Source organism: Salmo salar, chromosome 08 (assembly GCF_965601325.2).
Source record: "Salmo salar chromosome 08, fSalSal1, whole genome shotgun sequence".
In the NCBI taxonomy this organism is placed as follows: Eukaryota; Metazoa; Chordata; class Actinopteri; order Salmoniformes; family Salmonidae; genus Salmo; species Salmo salar.
Window position 1 is genome coordinate 14,032,059 of NC_138298.1, and position 27,777 is coordinate 14,059,835.

The 27,777-nt window shown below is 41.3% G+C and overlaps 1 protein-coding gene across 1 annotated transcript in view; it reads right to left on the bottom strand.

The window, feature by feature from the left end:
* Window positions 1–2,959: 2,959 nt before the first annotated feature.
* The window catches only part of LOC106610000 (storkhead-box protein 2), a 220,164-nt gene continuing 195,346 nt past the window's right edge, over window positions 2,960–27,777 (bottom strand). The window contains exons 3-4 of the mRNA XM_014209087.3: window positions 23,319–25,734; window positions 2,960–7,581 (exon numbers count right to left, since the gene is read on the bottom strand). Of these exons, the coding sequence (XP_014064562.1) occupies window positions 7,377–7,581; window positions 23,319–25,734 (2,621 nt within the window). The 3' untranslated portion in view covers window positions 2,960–7,376. The remainder of the gene's footprint in view (window positions 7,582–23,318; window positions 25,735–27,777) is intronic.

Genomic DNA, 27,777 nt, shown 5'->3' on the forward strand with positions numbered 1-27,777 from the left:
CACATACTTTTGGTCATGTACTGTATGGGCTGCAAAAAAAAAATCCTGCAATTCGTATGATATGTTATGAGCACTACTTTCAAAACTACAGCCTAAAATTACACAAAACCTTTATAACACATCTTTAAGATCCTGTTCAATCTCTTTAACTAGCTGCTGCTAACCAAAAAACAATGGAAGTCAATGACGGGGCAAGATCTTCAAGTTCAAAATTAATGAATCAATTACTCACCCCAACCTTGGTCATAATGACACAAACACATCCCAATAAAGCTATGTCAACCATCAGGAGTGCCACTTCATGAGTTGGTTTTATAAATTACATACAGTTGAAGTCGGAAGTTTACATACACCTTAGCCAAATACAATTAAACTCAGTTTTCACAATTCCTGACATTTAATCCTAATAAAAATCCCCTGTCTTAGGTCAGTTAGGATCACCACTTTATTTTAAGAATGTGAAATGTCAGAATAATAGTAGAGAGAATGATTTATTTCAGTTTTCATTTCTTTCATCAATTTCCCAGTGGGTCAGAAGTTTACATACACTCAATTAGTATTTGGTAGCATTGCCTTTAAATTGTTTAACTTGGGTCAAACGTTTCTGGTAGCCTTCCACAAGCTTTCCACAATAAGTTGGGTGAATTGTGGCATATTCCGCCTGACAGAGCTGATGTAACTGAGTCAGGTTTGTAGGCCTCCTTGCTCGCGCATGCTTTTTTAGTTCTGCCCACAAATTTTCTATAGGATTGAGGTCAGGGCTTTGTGATGGCCACTCCAATACCTTGACTTTGTTGTCCTTAAGCCATTTTGCCACAACTTTGGAAGTATGCTTGGGGTCCATTTGGAAGACCAATTTGCGACCAAGCTTTAACTTCCTGACTGATGTCTTGAGATGTTGCTTCAAAATATCCACATAATTGTCCTTCCTCATCATGCCATCTATATTGTGAAGTGCACCTGTCCCTCCTACAGCAAAGCACCCCCACAACCTCGTGCTTCACGGTTGGGGATGGTGTTCTCCGGCTTGCAAGCCCCCCCATTTTCCTCCAAACATAACGATGGTCATTATGGCCAAACAGTTCTATTTTTGTTTCATCAGACCAGAGGACATTTCTCCAAAAATAACGATCTTTGTCCCCATGTGCAGTTGCAAACCGTAGTCTGGCTTTTTTATGGCAGTTTTGGAGCAGTGGCTTCTTCCTTGCTAAGCGCCCTTTCAGGTTATGTCGATATAGGACTCGTTTTACTGTGGATATAGATACTTTTGTACCTGTTTCCTCCAGCATCTTCACAAGGTCCTTTGCTGTTGTTCTGGGATTGATTTGCACTTTTCTCACCAAAGTACATTCATCTCTAGGAGACAGAACGCGTCTCCTTCCTGAGCGGCATGACGGCTGCGTGGTCCCATGGTGTTTAAACTTGTGTACTATTGTTTGTACAGGTGAATGTGGTACCTTCAGGCGTTTGGAAATTGCTCCTAAGGATGAACCAGACTTGTGGAGGTCTACCATTTCTTTTCAGAGGTCTTGGCTGATTTATTTTGATTTTCCCATGATGTCAAGCAAAGAGGCACTGAGTTTGAATGTAGGCCTTGAAATACATCCACAGGTACACCTCCAATTGACTCAAATTATGTCAATTAGCCTATCAGAAGCTTCTAACGCCATGACATCATTTTCTGGAATTTCCCAAGCTGTTTAAAAGCACAGTCAACTTAGTGTGTGTAAACTTCTGACCCACTGGAATTGTGATACAGTGAATTATAAGTGAAATAATCTGTCTGTAACAATTGTTGGAAAAATTACTTGTGTCATGCACAAAGTAGCGAAAACTATAGGTTGATTACAAGAAATGTGTGGAGTGGTTGAAAAACGAGTTTTAATGACTCCAACATAAGTATATGTAAACTTCCAACTTCAACTGTAGGTTGGAGATGTCAGCTTCATCCACCAACCAGCCTGGTCTCAGAGCATTTCAAAATATTACGTACGTAAATTTGCCAACACTCCTTTTAGAATGATATGTTACGTTTTGTATGGTGTGTATTAATGTGTGGATGTCCATCATCCATTCCATAAGATATGTTACGAATAACAATTTGTATGACATGTTACGAATTGCAATTCGTAGAATATGTTACGAATTCCAATTTGTTCTGGCTAATGTTAGCTAGGTGGCTAACGCTAACATTAGATAGGTGGTAAACGTTAGGCTAGTGGTTAAGTTTAGGGTTAGGAGTTAAGTGAAAGGGTTAAGGCTAGGGTTAGGAGCTAGCATGTTAGCTAACCCTTCCTTAGCCATTTAATCAAAGAAGTTCAAAAGTCGCAACAAGTAGTAAGTACTTGCAAAGTTGCTAATTAGCTCTATTTGTCCATGATGAGATTCGAACACTCAACCTTTGGGTTGTTAGACATTTGCGTAGTACATCCAGCCAACCACCCTCCTTTCATTTTTGCCTTAAGTATCCTTCTGTCTTCTGTAACCCTACCAAACATAACAAATGTTATTGATAATTGTCTTCCTACTGTTGTTGAATCATTGTGGGTGACCCCTCGGAGCTCTCGGCCTCTCATGTTCTCCCACCCTCTCCAGACCGGTTATATGTACAACACAGAAACAGGGCAGAAAGTTGCAATAGGCACATGCAACCCAAGGTTTGACACCAACATAAACATAAACCCTCTTAAACCTACCAAATGTAACATACTGTATCATACTAATTTGAGTGTCTCGGATTTACCGTTTACTATGTTACGTTTAGTCTATGAGAGCAGGCTGCACCAACACACTTTTCAAGCATTATCCATTCATTGGACACAAGACCCCACCTGCTCTTTATTGTAATTTGAGCAGCAATAGCTGCACAGTTGAAACAGTGGGGAATATGCCCCAAAAATGCATTCAAAACACTGAATGCAAGCACAACTTTGGATCATCAGAGAGTGAAAAATCCATACGCAGTAGTGGGAGGTTTTATTGAAATGTCTGTCTTTTACAAAGTTCGATATTGATGTCGTTATATATGGTCACTCGATACAAGTTCATTACTTTGTACTGAAACATTGGAGATAAACAAATGAACAAACGAATATCATAGTAGAAGTGCAGTAGAGGATGACCCACAATGCAATGTCTGAAAGCAGAATTCCTCTTTGTCCCATCGTAATCATCATCATCACACTACCCAATATGCACATTTAGATACATACTGCCATATCTTCTGCAGTTTTATAATGTTTGTGCCAATTATTCACAGGGGTGTTTTTATTAAGGCAGCATACTTCAATGTAAGGGGGAAAACAACATTGAAATGTAGTCAGTTTTATGATGTTCAGTCTGTACAGTAAAATAAGTGGTTAATGTTAACAATATCATTTCCATATAATGTTTTCATTGGAGGAAGTGTTGTGTTCCTATTTTGTCCACTAAAACGTTATAGTTTAGTGACAGTGCACAAAATTCCAGGTCTGCAAATGAGGACGGTAAAAGCAGAGGTGCACTAAACTTGTCTATTTATCACTGATGAAGGATTAGGTCACACTTCAGAAGAATGTTTGACCATAATAATGTAGCAGCTACATTATAGCTGGATTAACAAATGGTCCACTAACTATGAAAAAATTACTGTTGTAAGTGGCTTTAGTGTAAGTAAATGCATTTGATTTCCCAACTTACTCATGTAACAAGCCTATCATGTAACCTAACTCCTTTGTCCCTCTCTACCTTCAACTCTATTGTTGAGTAAGTAAAGGTTCATTACAATTAACTTTAATTTGACATATTCATGAATCCTGCGGCACCGTCAGTGAACTATTTGGTAACGTGTCACTAATGACTTGTTGTCGGACAATATTATACATTTACTTGGAGTGTTGCCTTTAAATGTGCTTTAAAGTGCTACGTGGTTTAAATTGAACTGAAGCCTTTTCTTACTACGACCCAGGCCGTATCACAACCGGCCGTGATTGGGAGTCCCATAGGGCAGAGCACAATTGGCCCAGCGTTGTCCGGGTTTGGCCGGTGTAGGCTGTCATTGTAAATAAGAATTTGATTTTAACTGACTTGCCTAGTTAAATAAAGGTTACATTTATAATTACTACAGTGGGAAAAAAAGTATGTGAACCCTTTAGAATTACCTGGATTTCTGTATAAATTGGTCATAAAATTTGATCTGATCTTCATCTAAGTCACAACAATAGACACACAGTCTGCTTAAACTTATAACACACGAACAATTATAATTTTTCATGTCTTTATTGATGACACCGTGTAAACATTCACAGTGCAGGTTGGAAAAAGTATGTGAACCCTTGGATTTAATAACAGGTTGACCCTCCTTTGGCAGCAATAACCTCAACCAAACGTTTTCTGTAGATGCGGGTCAGACTCGCACAACGGTCAGGAGGAATTTTGGACCATTCCTTTTTACAAAACTGCTTCAGTTCCACAATATTCTTGGGATGTCTAGTGTGAACCGCTCTCTTGAGGTCATGCTCAATCGGGTTGAGGTCAGGACTGACTGGGCCACTCCAGAAGGCGTATTTTCTTCTGTTCAAGCCATTCTGTTGTTGATTTACTTCTGTCTTTTGGGTTGTTGTCCTGTTGCATCACATAACTTTGGTTGAGCTTCAATTGGTGGACAGATAGCCTTACATTCTCCTGCAAAATGTCTTGATAAACTTGGGAGTTAATTTTTCCGTTGATGATAGCAAGCTCTCCAGGCCCTGAGGCAGCAAAGCAGCCCCATAACCATGATGCTCCACCATAGTTTACAGTTGGGATGAGGTTTTGATATTGGTGTGCTGTGCCTTTTTTTCTCCACACATAGTGTTGTGTGTTCCTTCCAAACAACACAACTTTAGTTTAATCTGTCCACAGAATATTTTGCCAGTACCGCTGTGGAACATCCAGGTGCTCTGTTGCGAACTTCAGACGTGCAGAAATGTTTTTTTTTTTTGGACAGCAGTGGCTTCTTCCGTGGTGTCCTCCCATGAACACCATTCTTGTTTAGTGTTTTACGTATTGTAGACTCGTCAACAGAGATGTTAGCATCTTCCAGAGATCTCTGTAAGTCTTTAGCTGACACTCTAGGATTCTTCTTAACCTCATTGGGCATTCTGCGCTGTGCTCTTGCAGTCATCTTTGCAGGACGGCCACTCCTAGGGAGTAGCAACAGTGCTGAAATTTCTCCATTTATAGACAAATTGTCTTAGTGTGGACTGACTTTTAGAGATAATTTTGTAACCCTTTCCAGCTTTATGCAAGGAAACAATTCTTAATCTTAGGTCTTCTGAGATCTCTTTTGTTTGAGGCATGGTTCACATCAGGCAATGCTTCTTGTGAATAGCAAACTCAAATTTTGTGAGTATTTTTTATGGGGCAGGGCAGCTCTAACCAAAATCTCCAATCTCGTCTCATGGATTCGACTCCAGGTTAGTTGACTCCTGACTCCAATTAGCTTTTGGAGAAGTCATTAGCCTAGGGGTTCACATACTTTTTCCAGTCTACACTTCGAATGTTTAAATTATGTATTTAATATAGACAGGAAAAACACAATAATTTGTGTGTTATTAGTTAAAGAACCCTGTGTTTGTAAATTGTTGTGACAGATGAAGATCAGATAAAATCTGATGTCAAATTTTTTCAGAAATCCTGGTAATTCCAAAGGGTTCCCATACTTTCTTTTGCCATTGTACGTGAAAATAATGTGTGAATCTGGATCCAGTCATTCTGCATGTGGGGGGTAATTAACTTAACCCCTAATGTAGCTTTGATACATAGACTTGTTTCAGGACAATTTACAGAAAAGTAAAGTCCTTTCAAACCATTGCCTTTAATTGACAATCATGCTAAAAAGCAGATCTTCAGCATTACGGATTGAATAGAGCGTTTCATATAGACATTTTAGCACCTGTACAAGAAAAACTAATTCCCAAAACAATACTTACAGTATTGTGATACAAACAATATTGTGAATAAAGAGGCAGGACTGCAATAACTCTTCACTATTCTCTTGCAAGGTACACATATTACCAGTCCGCATGCTCTAATATTTTGTGAGATTTTGCAATTTGCAAGACAATTTAGTAGCTGGTCAATTTCATAAAACACTTAAGGAGAAATACCGCAGACATAAGTTGTATAAATGCCTTGATGGCTCTGGCAATGATAGTGATAAACATGTTTAGGGAAACCAGGCGTTTGTCTGTCCTATACCCCTGGGATATATAGTTACAATTTGCACACGCTGCAACCATTTTATGGTCTATCTATGCACACTCTGGCAAACATGTTGTGAAAAGGCAAACACATCTGAAACAAACAGAAAAGTCAAGTCCTTTCAAACCAATTACAACACTCAGAGAGCCACTGATCAGCGAGGCCAACTCCTCACACACCACCAACAAGATCACAGACAGAGTGTGTGTGTGCGTGTGTTCAAGAGAATAAATTCTTATGACCTGAGATTATATGTTGGATTAAATAATTTTTATTTTTTATTTTTTTATTTAGTCATAAATACCACAGAAAAGGCACATTAGTGCTCCAGGATGGAAACTTAATAATTCAACTAACAATGTAAAACAACCGTTTCCCTTACTAAATTGTCATTATTCATTTGAATGATTTCATTTCAGTCACTTAAATATAAAAAAAGATTTGAGTATACATTATTGTACTTATGAATAAATGATACTGTATGGATAGAACTACAATAGCCTATTTTGCTTTGCACTACACAAATCGGAACCTCTGACATTTTGCCTTTCCCCCCTCTTATCTCTTCCTTCATTATTTTTAATACTGTGCATCAACATCAAAATACAAATAAGATAATTCTCCTGATAAATTATTTATAATTCTTGATAGAAAACATTTCATTGGACATTGATTGGAAATAACACGTAAAAGTATAGATTTTCCCAAATGTGACTACATTTCTCTAATACCAACATTGAGGAATCTGGAAATCTGTCCCAAAATCAAAATCAAAGTCGATATAATCCAAATCAAGATAATTCCTGATTGGCTCTCTTGCAATGGGAGACAAAATTAATCAAGGTCAGGATAGTTTCTTTATTTTGTGGTTGTCATTTTGTTTGTTTTTTGCAGTGAAGTTTTGAAGCTGTGGGAACAGTCTCTGGAAGCCATGCCTGTGTGGTTAACAGTCCCAGTAGTAGTTGGATTTTCTAGGGGTTGGGTGAGGGAGGGTGGACATGTGTGTGTGGATGGGTGAGGAGAAGGTGGGGCACAATGTGACCCAACTTCTGCCTTCTCCACCCCCCCTATTTACCCCCAATGGTCCCTACCATAACCTTAATAATCCACCTCCTCCATCTCAGGCCTTGATGTCTGTCTGTCTGTACGTCAGGTCAGACGCTGGTGATGGACGCCAGGCAGGTTGAAGACTTCTGCAGTTTCTCAGGCTGTGCGGTATGGGGGGGTTCTGGGATGGTGCGAAAGCTGAAAGGCGGACCGATGCTGGTGGTGCCCATGTGCCCCGGACTCAATGCTGGATTCTGTCGTCTATTGCTCTCCATGATGCTCGACGTGTTGGAAGCCAGGCTTTCACGTGTCCTGTCACGACAGTGAGAGGGAGACACATCCGTGGAGTAAAGAGAAGGAGAGGACAGAAAGAGAATTAGAGGATGGGGACAACAGAGACTTGCAATAAGTGGGAAGTAAACTAGACACTGCCACCAAAAGCTTTTCATTTTCTAACCAAAGATTTGATTGTGTAGCTCTATGACTTAGTTGAAAGTTACTTTGGGAGGATTTGGGCATGCAATTTAAAACATGCTAACTTGGGGACATTGTGTTTTGGTTTGAGTAATATTAGCGGTTGGTGGCAAAGGCTAGTTTAAATAAACCAAAGCATGGATTGCAGCCTCTCCTTGTCCAAAGACTTCTTTCAAAGTAATGTGTACACTTGGAATTTGACTATCTCAAACCCTATGTGTCAAACAAGGCCCGCTGGCCGGATCCAGCCCGTGACACATTTCTATCTGGCCTGGGCAATGATTTTATGTTGTCAATTCATTTTGGCACAGCCAACATGCTGTGCACCAAAGGCAGTGCATTGCCACACACTTCTCCTCCCTGACCCACACACACCTCCTTCCAGACCCACAGACACACATACACCTATGAGCCAGCCAGTGCGCTGTATCATATCATCACTAAACATTTGCAGCATTCCCAATTGTTCTCCTTAATGGCACTGATTGAATCTTCTTCCGGCCCGAAAGTTTAAGCGTGTTGTTATTGCTGTACTACAGAAAGTGTCATATTGGTTGACAAAAAGTTACACACATCAGTAAAATTAGGACACACGTGAGTATGATAAGTTTATGAAATTACAACCTGATACGAACCCAAATTGTGCTGCTTAAGTGTGTCCCGTTTATAGAGTGCAGCGGAGGGAAAGTGCACAGACACATGCCACATCCTAGGCTACTAAAATGTTGCAGTCTGGCTTTGGTTTTTAAAGCTTGACAATGAATAAATGACTTAAATGTAATAACCAAAAAACTAAGCCTGCAACAAAACACCATATAAAGGTTAAACGTAGGCCTATTACGGAAACATCTGAGCAGTAGCCGAGGCTCGCTACTCAACTACAAGAAATGTCCAGGGCACCATACAGCAGTGGTGTAAAGTACTTAAGTAAAAATACTATAAAGTACTACTTATGTAGTTTTTTGGGGTATCTGTACTTTACTTTACTACATTCCTAAAGAAAATAATGTACTTTTCCCTTACACCCAAAAGTACTCATTACATTTTGACAGGAAAATGGTCCAATTCACACACTTGTCAAGAGAACATCCCTGGTCATCCCTACTGCCTCTGATCTGGCGGACTCACTAAACACAAATTCTTCGTTTGTAAATTATGTCTGAGTGTTGGAGTGTGCACCTGGCTATCCGTCAATAAAAAAATTAAATAAAACTGTGCCATCTGGTTTGCTTAATATAAGGAAGTTGAAATGATTTCTACTTTAACTTTAACTTTTGATACTTAAGTACATTTGAGCTATTCCATGTACTTTTGATACTTAAGTATATTTGAAACCAAATACTTTTAGACATTTATTCAAGTAGTATTTTACTGGGTGACTTTCACTGCTACTTGAGTCATTTTCTATTAAAGTATCTTTACTTTTACTCAAGTATGACAATTGAGTACTTTTTCCACCACTACATTGACAGACACATTGAAGTTTTACATTTCAATTTGGCATCATAATCAAAAGGACTCAAAACACCATTTAGATTAACGCTCACATCTGCTTTATGTAAATGATTAAAGCTGAAATCCTTAATGGTGAAACTGCCATGTCCATTTGGGATATTGCAACAACACAGTTTTCCCTCAGACGTCATTGCATGTGAGATAGAACAGCGAATATGTACCGCAATTGTTTTTACCATGATGCTCACCTCCATTTGGACGCGCCTCTCCTCCATTTAGTCAACAAATCAAAAAACTATAAAAAAATGTACCTTGGGTGACCAGCGGCACTGTAACATTTCCATCTGCAACTACCACTAAATGTCACTACATACCAGTAGAAGCAAAGGAATAGAAATCAACAAGTGTAAAACATACTTTTTAAAATTCTGCTCAACACTGCTGGTTAGCATTTACCTCTAAAGTATTCACAACCCTTGACTTTGTCCACATTTTGTTGTGTTACAAAGTGGGATTAAAATGGATTTAATTATCATTTTTTGTGAAGGATCTATATCAAAATACTCTAATGTCAAAGTGGAAGAAAAATTGTAACATTTGTAAAAGATTAATGAAAAATAAAACACTAACATACATGTTAGAATCACCTTTGGCAGCGATTACAGTTGTGAGTCTTTCAAGGTGTCTCTAAGAGCTTTGAATACCTGGATTGTGCAACATTTGCCCATTATTATTTAAAAAAATCTTCAAGCTCTGTCAATTTTCAGGTCTTGCCATAGATTCTCAAGCAGATCTAAATCAAAACTGTAACTCAGCCACTCAGGAACATTCACTGGCTTCTTGGTAAGCTACAGTGTAAATTTGGCCTGTGTTTTAGGTTATTGTCCTGCTGAAAGGTGAATTAATCTCCCAGTGTCTAGTGGAAAGCAGACTGAGCCAGGTTTTCCTCTAGGATTTTGCCTGTGCTTAGCGCCAACCCGTTTCTTTTTTTTATCCTGAAAAACTCCCCAGTCCTTCACAATTACAAGCATACACATAACATGATGCAGCCACCACTATGCTTGAAAATATGGAGAGTGGTACTCAGTAACGTGTTGTAATGGATTTCCCCCAAGCATAACACTTTGTATTCAGGACAAAAATGTAATTGCTTTGCAACATTTTTTGCAATATTACTTTAGTGCCTAACTGCAAACAGCGGATGCATATATTGGAAATGTTTTTGTTTTGTACAGGCTTTCTTCTTTTCACTGTCAATTACGTTAGTATTGTAGAGTAACTACAATATTGTTGTTCCATCGTCAGTTTCTCCTATCACAGCCATTAAATTCTGTAACTGTTTTAAAGTCACCATTGGCCTCATGATGAAATCCTTGAGCGGTTTCCTTCCTCTCCAGCAACTGAGTTAGGAAGGTCACCTGTACCTTTGTAGTGACTGGATGTATTGCTACACCATCCAAAGTGTAATCACTAACTTCACCATACTCAAAGGGATATTCAAATTCTTATTTTTTTACCCATCTATCAGGTTCCCTTCTTTGCAAGGCATTGGAAGACCTCCCTGGTCTTTCTGGTTGAATCTGTGTTTCAGGGACCTTAAAGATAATTGTAGATGAGGTAGTCATTCAAAAATCATGTTAACCACTATTAATGCACATACAAATTATTTTGTGACTTGTTAAGCAAATTTTTACTCCTGCATTTATTTAGACTTGCCATAACAAAGGGGTTGAATACTTATTGACTCAATACATTTTAGCTTTTATTTTAACCAATTTGTAAAAATAAAAAAAAAACTATTCTAATTTGACATTATGTTGTATTGCTGTGACAATTTTTGGGGGGGATGTCTCTGTGTGCTAGCAGATACCCATAGACTTCCAGTCATTGCGCTAACGCTAGTTAGCATTGGCTCATGAAACGACCTCTAACTTAATTCATTTAGATATTACCTGTTAGATACTGCTGCACTGTCGGATCTAGAAACATAAGCATTTCGCTACACTCACAATAACATCTGCTAACCATGTGTACGTGACCAATAAAATTGTATTTGAATTTGATTTGATACTGGACATACAAACATAAAAATGGTATACACGAGTATACATGACTCCAGGGAAGTAGATCATTGGCTAAATCTAGAAGTATCACTTTAATACCATTCTAAAGACAGCTGCTCCAAGCAGGTGTGTGTGGTAACATGATGCGTGGATAGGATGGCCAAGCCACTGGCATGCTATTACTGTGTAAATTGCTTGGAATGGGAATGTCTGTTCTACTAATGCTAATACCCTTGGAAAGAGGACACATCACAAACATCAAAATAAAACCTTATCCCTTTGGGAGACAGCATTACGTTTGCTAGAAAATAGCGGTACATTACCTGACTAACTGTAAGTAAGTGAAATGTTTTGCCTCAAAAGATAGTTAGCTAACTAGCTTAAGTTCTTTATGGTTAGTTAGCAACTGTTCCCACACTCTTTCGCTAGATACCGTAACAATGCAATGTCGGCTTCCGATTGAGCAATGTAGAAATAAGTTGTACGAGGTCTCTTCTCCAACAACTTTTGTAAATAATCCTCAGTTTCACCTAAATTCATACTTCTTATTCATTCCTTCACACTTAATCAAAAGCTTTGATTTGGGAATTCTAAATTCCAACAGAACAAAGCGTATAAATCAATATCAAATATTTCAATGCCCTTGGACACGGGAAAAATGGGTCACCTTTTTTTAACACAAATGCTACCTGATTCAAAGCATGGAAGGTAGTTGTTGTGAAATTGTTAGATTACTTGTTAGATATTACTGCATGGTCGGAACTAGAAGCACAAGCATTTCGCTACACTCGCATTAACATCTGCTAACCATGTGTATGTGACCAATAAAATTGGATTTAATTTGATTTGATTTCTCATGACCTCAAAAGTAATTTTAATTACCCAGTAATAGAGCGTACCTAAGTTAGCATGCGCAAACCAGTCACATACTTTGGAAAATCGACGGAAAAAACATCACACTCCACCAAATCAACTTCAGCTACCATCCCACCTTCATTGAAGGCTTCATTAGCCACTCCGGGCGATACGGCTAACACGATAACACTGGAGATCCTTGTCAGAGAGCTGGCAAAATCACATGAAAGTTTGGCAGCAGAACTCAACCGAATTTCTGAATAACTCCCTGGCGCTGCACTGGCTCCAATTCAGGCAACCGTGGAAACCATCCGGGGTTCTGTGGCATCTCACACTACCACACTGGCCGAAGTTGAGGCCGGGCCACAGCGACCAACTCACTATGCTGGAAACCAGGCTTGACGATCTGGCCGCCGCCAACAAGTCTCTGCAGCTACAAGTGGAAGATTTGATTTCATGTTCAAAATGCCAAAATATCCGCGTGATTGGACTGCCAGAGGATTCTGAGACAGGATCTCCAACCCAGTTCATGGCGGAGCTGATCAAGGAAGTTTTGGGCGATGAGACTTTTCCCAATGTCCCTGAAATCGATAGAGCCCACTGCAGCTTTGCACCGAAACCTCGCCCAGGCGGCCGGCCGCGTCCCATCATAGTGCAGTTCCAACGATACAAAGAAAAGGAGCTTGTCATTCGGTGGGCAAAGTCCACTCTGTACAAGAAGGGAATCCACTTTGGGGTGATTTATCCCGCCCGTCTTCGTGTCACCTTTAACGGCAAGGTCCATTTTTTCAAAACTCCTGAAGAAGCTGTCCTTCTACCGACAGCACATACATTGAATGCCTGAATTGGGATGATTTCTCACCTGCCTGTATTATGTGAGTAACGTTAGTTCTAGTGACCGTGTGGACACTAGGCTACATACATTACCGGTCAAAAGTTTTAGAACACCTACTCATTCAAGGGTTTTTCTTTATTTGCACTATTATCAACACTGTAGAATAATAGTGAAGACATCAAAACAATGAAATAACACATATGGAATCATGCAGTAACAAAAAAAGTGTTAAACAAATCAAAATATATTTTGACAGCTTTGCACACTCTTGGCATTCTCTCAACCAGCTTCACTTGGAATGCTTTTCCTTCACTCTGTGGTCCAACTCATCTCAAACCATCTCAATTGGGTTGAGGTCAGGGGATTGTGGAGGCCAGGTCATCTGATGCAGCACTCATCACTCTCCTTCTTGGTCAAATAGCCCTTACACAGCCTAGAGTTGTGTTGGGTCATTGTCCTGTTGAAAAACAAATGATAGTCCCACTAAGCCAAACCACATGGAATGGTGTATCACTGCAGAATGCTGTGGTAGCCATGCTGGTTGTGTGCCTTGCATTCTAAATAAATCACTGACAGTGTCATCAGCAAAGCACTCCCACACCATAACACCTCCTCCTCCATGCTTCACGGTGGGAAATACACATGCGGCGATCATCCCTTCACCCACACAGCGTCTCACAAAGACACGGCGGTTGGAACCAAAAATCTCCAATTTGAACCGGTGGACAAAGTTCCACCGGTCTAATGTCCATTGCTCGTGTTTCTTGGCCCAAGCAAGTCTCTTTTCTTATTAGTGTCCTTTAGTAGAGGTTTCTTTGCAGCAATTCGACCATGAAGGCCTGATTCACACAGTCTCCTCTGAACAGTTGATGTTGAGATGTGTCTGTTACTTGAACTCTGTGAAGCATTTATTTGGGCTACAATTTCTGACACTGGTAACTCTAATGAAGTTATCCTCTGCAGCAGAAGTAACTCTGGGTCTTCCATTCCTATGGCGGTCCTCAAGAGAGCCAGTTTCATCATAGCGCTTGATGGTTTTTGCGACTGCACTTGAAGAAACTTAAATTAAAAAACAAATGTTACGTATTAACTGACCTTCATGTCTTAAAGTAATGATGGACTGTCGTTTCTCTTTGCTTATTTGAGTTGTTCTTGGCATAATGGACTTGGTCTTTTACCTATCTTCTGTATACAACCCCTACCTTGTCACAACACAACTGATTGGCTCAAACACATTATGAAGGAAAAAAATTCCACAAATTAACTTTTAAGAAGGCACACCTGTTAATTGAAATGCATTCCAGGTGACTACCTCATGAAGCTGGTTGAGAGAATGCCAAGAGTGTGCGAAGCTGTCATCAAGGTAAAGGGTGGCTATTTTGAAGAATGTCAAATATAAAATCTATTTTGATTTGCTTAACACTTTTCTGGTTACTACATGTGTTATGTGTTATTTCAAAGTTTTGATGTCTTCAGTATTATTCTACAACGTAGAAAATAGTAAAAATAAAGAAAACCCTTGAATGAGTAGGTGTTTTAAAACTTTTGATCGGAAGTGCACAGTAGTGGCAAACAGTTGAGAATGGCACAAATATTAATTTTCACAGTCTGCTGCCTCAGTTTGTATGATGACAATTTGCACATACTCCAGAATGTTATGAAGAGTGATCAGATGAATTGCATAGTCCCTCTTTGCCATGCAAATGAACTGAATCCAAAAAAAACAATTTCCACTGCATTTCAGCCCTGCCACAAAAGGACCAGCTGACATCATGTTAAAAGGACCAGCTGATTCTCTCGTTAACACAAGTGTGAGTGTTAACGAGGACAAGGCTGGAGATCACTCTGTCATGCTGATTGAGTTCGAATAACCGACTGGAAGCTTCAAAAGGAGGGTAGTGCTTGGAATCATTGTTCTTCCTCTGTCAAACATTGGTTACCTGCAAGGAAACACGTGCTTTGCACAAAAAGGGCTTCACAGGCAAGGATATTGCTGCCAGTAAGATTGCACCTAAATCAACCATTTATCAGATCATCAAGAACTTCAAGGAGAGCGGTTCAATTGTTGTGAAGCAGGCTTCAGGTCACCCAAGAAAGTCTAGCAAGCACCAGGACCGTCTCCGAAAGTTGATTCAGCTGCGGGATCGGAGCACCACCAGTACAGAGCTTGCTCAGGAATGGCAACAGGCAGGTGTGAGTGCATCTGCACGCACAGTGAGGCGAAGACTTTTGGAGGATGGCCTGGTGTCAAAAAGGGCAGCAAAGAAGCCACTTCTCTCTAGGAAAAACATCAGGTACAGGGATTGGACTGCTGAGGACTAGGGTAAAGTCATTTGCTCTGATGAATCCCCTTTCCGATTGTTTGGGGCATCCGGAAAAAAGCTTGTTCGGAGAAAAAAAGGTGAGCGCTACCATCAGTCCTGTGTCATGCCAACAGTAAAGCATCCTGAGACCATTCATGTGTGGGGTTGCTTCTCAGCCAAGGGAGTGGGCTCACTCACAATTTTGCCTAAGAACCCAGCCATGAATAAAGAATGTTACCAACACATCCTCCGAGAGCAACCTCTCCCAACCATCCAGGAACAGTTTGGTGACGAACAATTCCTTTTCCAGATGGATTGAGCACCTTGCCATAAGGCAAAAGTGATAATAAGTGGCTCGAGGAACAAAACATCGATATTTTGGGTCCATGGCCAGGAAACTCCCCAGACCTTAATCCCATTGAGAACTTGTGGTCAATCCTCAAGAGGTTGGTGGACAAACAAAACCCCACAAACTTTGACAAACTCCAACCATTGATTATGCAAGAATGGGCTGCCATCAGTCAGGATGTGGCCCAGAAGTTAATTGACAGCATGCCAGAGCGGATTGCAGAGGTCTTGAAAAAGAAGGGTCAACACTGTAAATATTGACTCTTTGCATCAACTTCATGTAATTGCCAATAAAAGCCTTTGACACAAATGAAATGCTTGTAATTATACTTCAGTATTCCATCGTAACATCTGACAAAAATATCTAAAGACACTGAAGCAGCAAACTTTGTGGAAATTAGTATTTGTGTCATTCTCAAATCTTTTGGCCACGACTGTACATCTATGGCCATCTATCAAATCGTTTCTTGTGGAAACAATTCTATGCTAAAGCTTGCTGGCTACAGTAGGTATGTTTGAAGCAGCACATAACTCATTTGTGTTGTTGACAATTATATACTATGCTGTCTCACTGCTCTTTAAACTTCCATTTGATTTTGTTCAGTTTCTTAATCAAAGACAATTGCTGTTAAAAGCGCAGGATTTTGATTTCTTCCTTTTAATAAGGCTTTGAACTTGCTGCACCACTAATGGCAATCTATAGCCTACATTGCAGTTTGGCAGCCTTTAGATCATTTTGGATACTAATGTTACTAGCTAGTTAGACACTGATCCTGTCCACCGATATTTTCATTTATACATTTTTCATTTGGGGTCTGCTTGATGAATACCGTTATTTTAATTGTATTTTTTTACTCTTTTTTTAATGGACATTCTGAACTACCGTGGTTTACGTTGGTCATAATTGGTGATGTTGGTCACAAACGGTCCTCAATTACATTCACTTTATCTTTGATTCCATTACGACATTGGAGTCTAATAATATCACTCCACTCTTCCAACTGTACTCTTGTTGTTTAATTGTTGCACTAGCTGAAGAGTTTAGACCCACGGTTCGTTTGCTTAATTGTACATATCCAAAATACTAGTTGTCCGTTTGTATACTTTTATTGAATTGTTTCCTCCTAAGGACATTTAACAATTCAGGGGTCGATTCTTTTCATAGCCTACTGGTTAATTTAAATGCCCTGTGGCGACACCTAGTGGACTACATGTTATGTCCATTGAAATGCCACTGATCGAATCTTCTTTCCTAGGTCGGTTTGACCTCACTGCAGATGTAGGGTAATCAACGGATGCTGAGTAAGAGAGAATTCCTGCTACTCGTCTCGTTAATAATGACGAGTTTAGGATTTGTATTTTTTCATATTCTTTTCTTTGAAGTGTATTGTACTATCATTTTTATTTTTGTGTATGTTTAGAATGTTCAGGATGGTGAGGGGGCTTATGTTGGCATTATCCAAAGATTCTTGTGCTCTGCTTTTTTAGAGGATTTGTATATATTTTTTTATGCTGCTCCTCTCTCAATCTCTCTTTTCCTCTTTCTTTTTCATTTGACTTCTCCTCTTATGAAGATTAATGTCTAGTTCAACAACAAGTCAGGATGGTATTTTGGGGCTTCCAGTCAGACTGGTGACATGAAACATTCGCGGTTGTGGGGGGAAAATTAAGCGTGTCAGAGTATTTTCACATCTGAAGAGCCTGAATACTGATATCGCATTTCTTCAAGAAATGACCATACTAGATTGCGTAAAGCATGGGTTGGACAGGTTTTTCATTCTAATTTTTAACGGCAGAATCAGGGGAACAGCAATAGTGATTCAGAAACGAGTACAGTTTTCACCCTCACAGATCATTTCAGATCCTTATATAATAGTTAGTGGCACCCTCTTCCAAACCCCTGTAGTACTTGCGAATGTTTACGCCCCTAACTGGGATGATACTAGATTTATGACATCTCTTTTAGTCTCCCTCCCTAATCTTTACACCCACCGCCTCATCTTCGGCGGGGACCTTAACTGTGTTACTGAACCAAGGCTCGATCGGTTTAATCCCAGAACACTTACTCCTTCCGGGATGGCAAAAGCTCTTTCTACATTCATGACCCAAATGGGTTGTATTGATCCATGGCGCTTCCTCCACCCAGTCACAAAATACTTTTCCTACTTTTCTCATGTTCATCAAGCCTACTCGCACATAGACTCCTTTTTTTTAAAAATAGAGCCCTTCTGCCCTCAGTTAAAACTACTGAATATTCTGCGATAGGGATTTTGGACCATTCCCCCCACATTCTGGACTTATCTCTTACTCCGAATGCAAAAAAAAAACTGTAGAATTGGAGATTTAACACGGCCCTATTGTCTAACAAGGAATACTGTGACATTATTTTGACCAACATAGATGTATTCATTCAAACGAATAAAAACGATAACACCTCCCCCGCTCTTCTTTGGGAGACTTTCAAAGCTGTATTACGGGGAAAGATAATTTCTTACAATGCTCATTTTCATTAACAAAGAAAACTGAAACGTCAGGAACTGGTGGACTCAATCCTGGCAATAGAGCGCCATCCTTCAACTTCACCATCCTGTGAATTATATGCAGAGAGGCTAAAACTTCTAACTCAATTTAATCTGCTTTCAACTGATGAAGCAGAGTTTCTATTGCAATGAACAAGGGGAACGTACTACGAATATGGTGACAAGGCCAGCCGCCTTTTGGCACACCAATTTAAACGCCAGTCAGCATCTCATCTCTCGGGTATATATGATTCTTTCCGTAATCTTACAAGTGATCCCTCTAATATTAATTCAAATTTTGTGTCATTTTATTCTAACCACCAATCTGAACCCCCATCAGATAATACGGCTATGGACAACTTTTTAAATAACTTGGATATCCCATCCATTGATATGGACATGAGTAAAGTTCTGGATAACCCTCTCCATCTAGATGAGATAACAAAGGGTCTAAAGTTAATGCAAAGTGGCAAGGCCCCAGGCCCTGATGGCTTCCCCGTCAATTTTTATAAAAAATTCTCAGATCAACTCGCCCCATTACTATTAGATATGTTCACCAACTCGATATCACAGGGCTCTCTCCCCCCCGACGCTAACTCAAGTCTCCATCTCACTTAAACTTCAAGATAAAGATCCGGTGGAATGTGGTGGATATCGGCCCATTTCACTTTTGAACGCTGACAGCCGGTTGGAACCCTGCCTTCAGGATGTCATATCTGATGATCAAACGGGTTTCATCAAAGGACGACAACTGTTTTCCAATGTACGCCGGCTTTTGAACATTATACTCTCTCCTATCTCTCCAGACCCCGAAATTGTTGTTTCTCTTGATGCAGAGAAGGCTTTCGACCGGGTGAAGTGGGATTATTTATTTAAGATTTTCGGAAGATTTGGTTTTGGGTCCAATTTCATCTCATGGATACGTCTGCTCTATTCTGCTGCTACGGATAGCGTACACACCAACTCTCAAAATTGAAAATACTTCCCCCTCTCCAGAGGGACCCGTCAAGGGTGCCCTATGTCCCCCCGCTCCTTTTTGCTCTTGCGATAGAACCGCTCTCCTTGGCCTTAAAATTATCATCATTCACTGGAATCCACCAAGCTGGTGAAGAGCACAAAGTGTCACTGTATGCAGATGATCTACTATTATATATCACTAACTCTGAACTCTGTCGATTACATAATGCATATTTTAAACACGTTTGAATCATTCTCAGGTTACAAATTGGACATTCAAAAAAGTTAATGTTTTCCGATCAACTCTGCTGCCAAGCAAATTCCCCTTGGAGCCATGCCTTTCCGTCTGTCGCCCTCTGGCTATTCCTATTTAGGTGTGAATATAACACACTCTCTGGCTACCCTCCATAAAACTAACTTTGCAAGCCTAGTCACACGTGTTAAAGCAGACTTACAACGCTGGGATAGTCTGCCTCTCTCATTAGCTGTCAGAATGCAATCTGTTAAAATGAACACTTTACCTAGGTTTCTATACCCTTTTCAATGTCTTCCGATCTTTCTGCCAAAATTATTTTTTACCAAGTTGGATAGGCTCATCAGTCATTTTATATGGGCAGGCAAATCACCTAGGATATGTAGAGCAATACTTCAAAGGAGGAGACAATATGGAGGATTGACACTTCCAAATTTGCTGCTTTACTATTGGGCAGCCAATAATCAAAAGATTATGGTCAGGTGTCATGCTCCAGGGACCAACTGGTGTTTATTAGACGTGCACTCCTGCCAATCATCCTCCTTTTCTGCATGTGCCCCACTGTCCTTGTGTCCTTCAAAGTATACGGGAAACCCCATTGTGCGCTCTACTTTGAAGATCTGGAGACAATTTCATCAACATTTTAGACTTTCTCCCCCTTCTCTTCTAAGCCCTATCTGTAACAACAACCTATTTTTACCCTCCAAACTCAACCAGGCTTTTTTGTTTTGTGGCATGAGAGCGGTTTGGTTTGTTTCAAAGATGTATTTTTAGACAGGAAGTTTGTCAGTTTTAATGATCTTGTCGCTAAACCTAATCTGGCTCATTCTTTTTTCTCATTCTCATAATCTTTTCCACTATTTTCAAGCCCGTAACTTTGTTCGCTCTCATTTTCCCATCTTTCCTCAAACTGCCTCCCAAGACGTTGCTAGAGGAGATTTTGTCCCTCCTGTGGAGTCGGTAAGGTCTGATTTCTAGATTATATGACATTATGCTTTCCTCTGAACCCTCTCCAATAAACAACATCAAGACAGACTATGGTCGTGAACTTGAACTTGATTTGGCAGATGACTGGTGGGAGGAGACCCTTCTTAGGGTTAACTCCACATCCTCATGTGCTCGGTTAAGTTTCATTCAGTTCAAAGTCTTGTACAGAATTCATTACAACAAAGAAAAACGTAGTAAATTCCTCCCAGACACGAATGACACGTGATAGACGTTCATTCACCAAACTCATATGTTTTATTCATGTTCTAAGCTGTCAGAGTATTGGTCATCCTGTTTTAATACTCTCTCTCAAATTTGAGATACTGACCTGTAGCCTTGTCCTCCAATAACATCCGACTCCAAGTGTAGCTAACATACACCTTAGCCAAATACATTTAAACTCAGTTTTTCACAATTCCTGACATTTAATCCCAGTAAAAATTCCCTGTTTTAGGTCAGTTAGGATCACCACTTTATTTTAAGAATGGGAAATGCCAGAATAATATTACAGAGAATGATTTATTTCAACTTTTATTTATTTCATCACATTCCCAGTGGGTCAGAAGTTTACATACACTCAATTAGTATTTGGTAGCATTGCCTTTAAATTGTTTAACTTGGGTCAAATGTTTCGGGTAGCCTTCCACAAGCTTCCCACAATAAGTTGGGTGAATTTTGGCCCATTCCTCCTGACAGAGCTGGTGTAACTGAGTCAGGTTTTTAGGCCTCCTTGCTCGCACACGCTTTTTCAGTTCTGCCCACATATTGTCTATAGGATTGAGGTCAGGGCTTTGTGATGGCCACTCCAAAACTTTGACTTTGTTGTTCTTAAGCCATTTTGCCGCAACTTTGGAAGTATGCTTGGGGTCATTGTCCATTTAGAAGACACATTTGCGACCAAGCTTTAACTTCCTGACTGATGTTTTGAGATGTTGCTTCAATATATCCACATAATTGTCCTTCCTCATCATGCCATCTATTTTGTGAAGTGCACCAGTCCCTCCTGCAGCAAAGCACCCCCACAACATGATGCTGCTACCCCTGTGCTTCACAGTTGGGATGGTGTTCTTCGGCTTGCAAGCCTCCCCCTTTTTCCTCCAAACATAAAATGGTCATTATGGCCAAACAGTTCTATTTTTGTTTCATCAGACCAGAGGATATTTCTCCAAAAAGTACAATCTTTGTCCCCATGTGCAGTTGCAAATCGTAGTCTGGCTTTTTTTGGGGCAGTTTTGGAGCAGTGGCTTCTTCCTTGCTGAGAGGCCTTTCAGGTTATGTCGATATAGGACTCGTTTTACTGTGGATAAAGATACTTTTGTACCGGTTTCCTCCAGCATGTTCACAAGGTCTTTTGCTGTTGTTCTGGGATTGATATGCACTTTTCGCACCAAAGTACGTTCATCTATAGGAGACAGAACGTGTCTCCTTCCTGAGCAGTATGACGGCTGCGTGGTCCCATGGTGTTAATACTTGCGTACTATTGTTTGTACAGATGAATGTGGTACCTTCAGGCGTTTGGAAATTGCTCCAAAAGATGAACCAGACTTGTGGAGGTCTACAATTTTTTCTGAGGTCTTGGCTGATTTCTTTTGATTTTCCCATGATGTCAAGCAAAGAGGCACTGAGTTTGAAGGTAGTCCTTGAAATACATCCACAGGTACACCTCCAATTGATTCAAATGATGTCAATTAGCCTAACAGAAGCTTCTAAAGCCATGACATAATTTTCTGTAATTTTCCAAGCTGTTTAAAGGCACAGTCAACTTAGTGTATGTAAACTTCTGACCGAATGGAATTGTGATGCAGTGAATTATAAGTGAAATAATCTGTCTGTAAACAATAGTTGGAAAAATTACTTGTGTCATGCACAAAGTAGATGTCCTAACCGACTTGCCAAAACTATTTTTTGTTAACAATACATTTTTGTAGTGGTTGAAAAACGAGTTTTAATGACTCCAACCCAAGTGTATGTAAACTTCCGACTTCAACTGTATATTTGGAGTTCCATTTTTGTTGCCTAGTCTCACTAAAAGTGTAGCGGACGTTGTAGCATTTGCTTCCCTTATAGCCCGCCGGCAGATCTTGCTTAACTGGAAATCCTTCAAACCTCCCACTATATCATCTTGGTTGAAAGATCTAATGTCTTTTCTACACTTAGGAAAAAAAGTATACACTTTGAGAGGCTCTACTGACAACTTTTACTTGAGATGGCAGCCTTTCATATCCTTTTTGTACATTTGCCCTCTATTGAGCAGGAGTAAGAATTTTGGCCAACAGGATACGCATTGTGTATGTGTATATGTGTACTCGTGTGCATATGTATATATTATTTTGAATTGTAAATTAGTAAAAAAAAAAATGTTAATGTATGCTGCTTTTGTTGTTAAAGGGAGGGAAGTGTTTCAAAAAGTATAGACATAAAAGGACGTATCTGTTCAATTTGTCATTTGTATTTCTTTATATGTCCAATAAAAATATATATAAAAAAAACAATGTTGTGTCAAAAACATACATATTTATTTGGACAGTAAAGCAAAAACTTTTAATTTGGCTCTTTCCTTCACCATTTTGTATTTGAGATCAACAAGTGCCTTCCAACGCATTTGTATAGTCGCAAGCTTGATGTAGTCATTGCGTGCTAGGAATATGGGACCAAATACTAAACTTTTGACTCAACTGAATACACTATAAGTGAATTTGTCCAAAAACTCACGACACCTTCAAATGGAGGGACTAGATACATAAAGTGCATTCATTATCTAAATGGTAAAACAGATATGTACGAAAATACCCTCGAATAAAAGGTGACATTTTGTACTGTCGCCTCATATAAAACATTTGATCTCAAATCCGTAGCGGAGTGTACAAAACATACCTCCAAAAATTAGAAGTTGTCTCCAGTTGTTTACATTTGACAGATTGTGATGATATCCACTTTCTATGTGTATTCTTTGGTCATAACCCTCTGGTTGCTGTAGTGGACAGACTGGGTTCAGCTTACCTTGGGGAGTTGAATCCACTGTCTACAGTCACGCTGCTGCTGTCCATGCTATCCAGACGTGCCGAGTGCGCTGACTTCTGGCTGCTACTGTTCTCTGTCTCCTTGGGGCTGAGCAGCGTGAGGTTAGTCTTAAATTTGCGCTGCAGGTCACGCTCCTTCTCCCGCTCCAGAAGCCACTGCATGGTTCCGACTCCACCCTCCCCGTGCCCTTTGACCTCTGCCGCCACTAACTCCTCCCGCGAGGCCTCCTCCACCACCACCTCCTCGTCATCGTCCGACACATTGTAGTAGTCAAAGGCGGCCTCAGAGGCTGACGGGACCGCTTGCTCAGAGCCCTGGAGGCCCAGGGCGGAAGCGGGGGAAGCTGCTGAATTCGAAGGCTGCTGGGCCTCTAGATTGTCAAGGACATCGGCTGATTTGATGTGTGGGGTCTTTCGCAGGGTGCCCGACTTGGTGTAGGTGCCCTCCACGTAGCCTGCTGTCAACGCGTTGTGTGGAGGCTTGAACAAAGTGTCCTTGCTGAAGATCTCCTTCCTCTTGTCTGCCCCGCCACCACCACCTCCCCCTCCAGGGTCTACGTTGTGTTGGTGTTGTATCAAACGTCCATTAGGCATGGGCTCTGGGGTCTGGCTTGGTGTTGGCCGTTTTGAGCCGTTTTGTCCCTTTGCCAAAGAGTCCTCTTTGTATTCCATTGTGAGGGGAGAGGTAAGGTGAGGGGTGTGGCGATCGGCCGGAGTGCCCTTCCGGATTCCCTCAGACGAGGTTAACGTGTCGTGGTCTGCTTTTGACAGAGGTGAAGGGGCGGTAAGGATTGTTTCGTTTGACGTATTGCACTGGAAGTAGTCGTCCGCCGAGGGCTTGGGCGAGAGTCCCTTCAGATCACTGTAGGTCGGCAAGCTGTCTCTGCTCTTGTTCCTTTCCAGCGGGCTTCGGATCCTAGACTCGTCCAAGCTCCCCTTCCCTAAGCTCCCCTTCCCCACATCAGGCACACATATTTCAGAGTTGAACTTAGCAGCCGAGAACATGATCCTTGAGTAGTGGGACGACTTCTGGGAGGCCCGCAAAGTCCCATCATCTGTGTAGTAATGACTCCGCTCATCAGGACTCCGCTCATAGTCCTCTGACATCCCCAAAGAGGGGCCCATTCCGCCCAGAGGGCTCAAAGCGTTATCCATGGAGCGGGACCTCTCCTTAGCCTGATCAGGCAGCTCGTCGCGCGACTTCCTTCCTTCTTGAGTTTGACTGTGGCTTCTGTGCACTCTCCCGCTGGATGTCCCGCGCGAGGGCTCGGGGAAAGGCATCTCTGTTCTCCTTTTTGCCAACTCCCCGGACACGTCCCACTCCGGGGTGACGGGGAAGTGGGACTCTGTGATGTTGGGGTTACCGTGGACTATGTAAGTCCCGCCGCTTCGTTTGCGCTCCAGTGTGTACATGGCCTCACGAGGGGAGCGCACCAGCGAGTGGCTGAAGAAGCGGCTGTAATCCCTGTCCACCATGGCCATGTTCAGTTTGGAACTCTCGGACGGGTCGCCCCGGGAGACGTGAGTCTTGCTGTGTGAACGGGACTTGCCGTGTGTCACCCGACGGTGACCACGACTCCTCCGGCTGCGTGCACTGTGCTCAGCCGAGCTGCCTGCTTTTCTCCTCTGGGCACGCTCCTCCTCCAGTCTCTTCATCACGGCCGTGTGGCGTGCCACATTCTCCACCGTCAGGTCTGGGTTTATCCGCCGGATGATCTCCATCTCCACAGTGCGGGGGATGGTGATGGCAGGCACGTCCTCATCGCGGAGGGGCCATTCCTCAGGGGGGAACTGGGCCGAGAATGTGGCCAGCTGCCTCAGCTTGTCTTTCTTGAAGCTCAGCCTGAACAGCTTCAGCCCAAACTTCTTTGATTGCTTCTCGGCACTGCTGCCACCACCACTGCCCTCCTTTTTTTTGGTCAGCGTGTCGGTCTTGTAGGGGAAGGGGGCATTGCTCTTGCTCTTGTCCATCAGAGGTTCTTGCAACTGTGACGTCTGAACAGGAGCCGGAGGGGGCTCAGGGTAGGAGGGGGGCTCTCCCCGAGGCTCCTTGGGAGACTTCCTCTGGTAAGCGGGGGCTTGAGGAATGGGTGTATCATCGCGGTATGTGTTGTAGGAGTCACCGTGGTTCTTCTGGTTGGGCCTCTCCCTCGTGCAGCCCGGGGTGGAGGGCGTGATGGTGCCTGACTGTGGGGAGGTACACTGCTGCTGCTGTTGTTGTTGCTGCCGGTCATCCAGGTGGTACCACTTGCTGTTGGATCGGATGAGGTTGGGGGTGATAAAGTAGGCCTGGGGAGTGACAATGAAGTAGCCCTCAGGTGTTGGGTAGATTTTCCTCTCTCGCACCAGCATGTTTAGGGTGTGTCGCAGAATTTCCGAGCTCGGTGTCGGAACACCTGAGGGAAACACAGATGGGGGAAAGAACAGTTTTACAGTCACATCAGCAGTTCTAAACCAGAGTTCTATGACCTACATTTCAAGAGAGAAGTATTTTTACGTGGGACTTTTTTCTTTGTTGAGACAAAAGTCTGAACTTTAAATCTTCGTCATACTTTTTACCATTGTTATTTAGGTCGCTACTCCTCTTACACCGTTTAAGCTAGAAATGCCGTTCAAACTTTAAAATGTGTAGATTGGTCAGGAATAGTGTGCTTACCTACAACTTATTGATACATTTTATACTTTTTAAGTTATACATTTTTTTTGTCCTTATTTTTGTTCTCCAACCACTTTCATGGCAATTCCTCATAATTCTAAAGGCCCCATTGTGACATCGTCACTTCCAACATTCCATTCACTGTAAATGCAACTTTTGACACAAATCCTCTACTTTGACCACTTGGCCAATAACTTAGACAAGAAGTTAGAGCGTATGAAATCTTCCTCTACTTCTCTGCTTTTGAAATCTGAATGATGAACAAAAATATCTTATTCTGATAAAGAGTTACCGCTGTTTTAGTAATCGCATTCAACAGCTTTTGTAATTTTTTATAAATAACTGAAATGTTGACCACTTTCCAAAAAAGCTATTCAAATCGGAAAGTGGATAAGGAATAGCTTCTACCAATCAATAGATAGAGTTGTAACCCATCAACCTCTCTCTTTATGGATGCAGTAAGTCATGTCAGAAGCTAGCAGATTCATTGCTTACCAACAACAGCTGCAAATTTCAATAGCAATACATCACGTTTTAAAGTTCACTTTCCTTGCTTTGTCTAACAACACTGTCATGAATCTAGCAAATATGTTTTTGGGTCAGAGTGCACTATTTCTTTAGTTTCAAAGCACAAATGTTTGTTAGCATGTTCCTCATACTGTAGCCAAGGCAACTGTTGCCTAGCAAACGGACAACAATTGCCACCGTTCACACTAGATATTTTACCCGATCACTTCTCATTGCACTTCTTTCAGTTTTCAAAGACAACAAAAGTAGTTTAGACACTGAACACAACCACACAAGTACTGACCATAACCACACAACTATTGACCACACAACTACTGACCACAATTACTGACCACAGCCACACAACTATCGACCACAACACCACAACTACAGACCATAACTCCTGACTCAACTACTGAACACACCTGCTGACCACAACCACACAACCACTGACCACAACCACACAACTAATGACCACAACTATTGAACCCAACTAATGACCAAAACTACTGACCACAATCACTGTCCACAACCACACTACTGACTGCAACCAACTACTGACCACACAACTACTGACCACACAACTACTGAACCACACAATTACTTACCGCAACTACTGAGCACAACTACTGAGCATAACTCCTGACCACCACTACTACCCACAACTACTGACCACAACACACCTACAGACTAAGTCCTGACCACAACTACTGAACGCAACCACACAACTCCTGACCACAAATACTGACCACGACCACACAACTACTGACCACAATCACTAAACTACTGACCACAACTTCTGACCACACAACTACAACTACTCACCACAACCACACAACTATTGACTACAGCCACATAATTACTGACTACACAACTCCTGACCACATACTGACCATGACCACACAACTACTAACCACAGCTACTGCCCACATCTACCGACCTCAACTAATAACCAAAACTACTGACGACAATTACTGACCACAATCACTAAACTACTGACCACAACTGCTGACCACACAACTACTGAACCACAACTACTGACCATAACCACACAATTACTGACTACACAACTACTAACCACAACTAGTAACCAGCACTACTGACCCAAACTACTGACCACTACTGACCATAACTACTGACCATAACTACTGACCACAACCACTAACTACTGACCATAACTACTGACCACAACCACACAACTACTGACCACAACTAATGAATCACACAACTATTTAACAAAACTACTGACCAAAAGGAATGACCACAACTACTGACC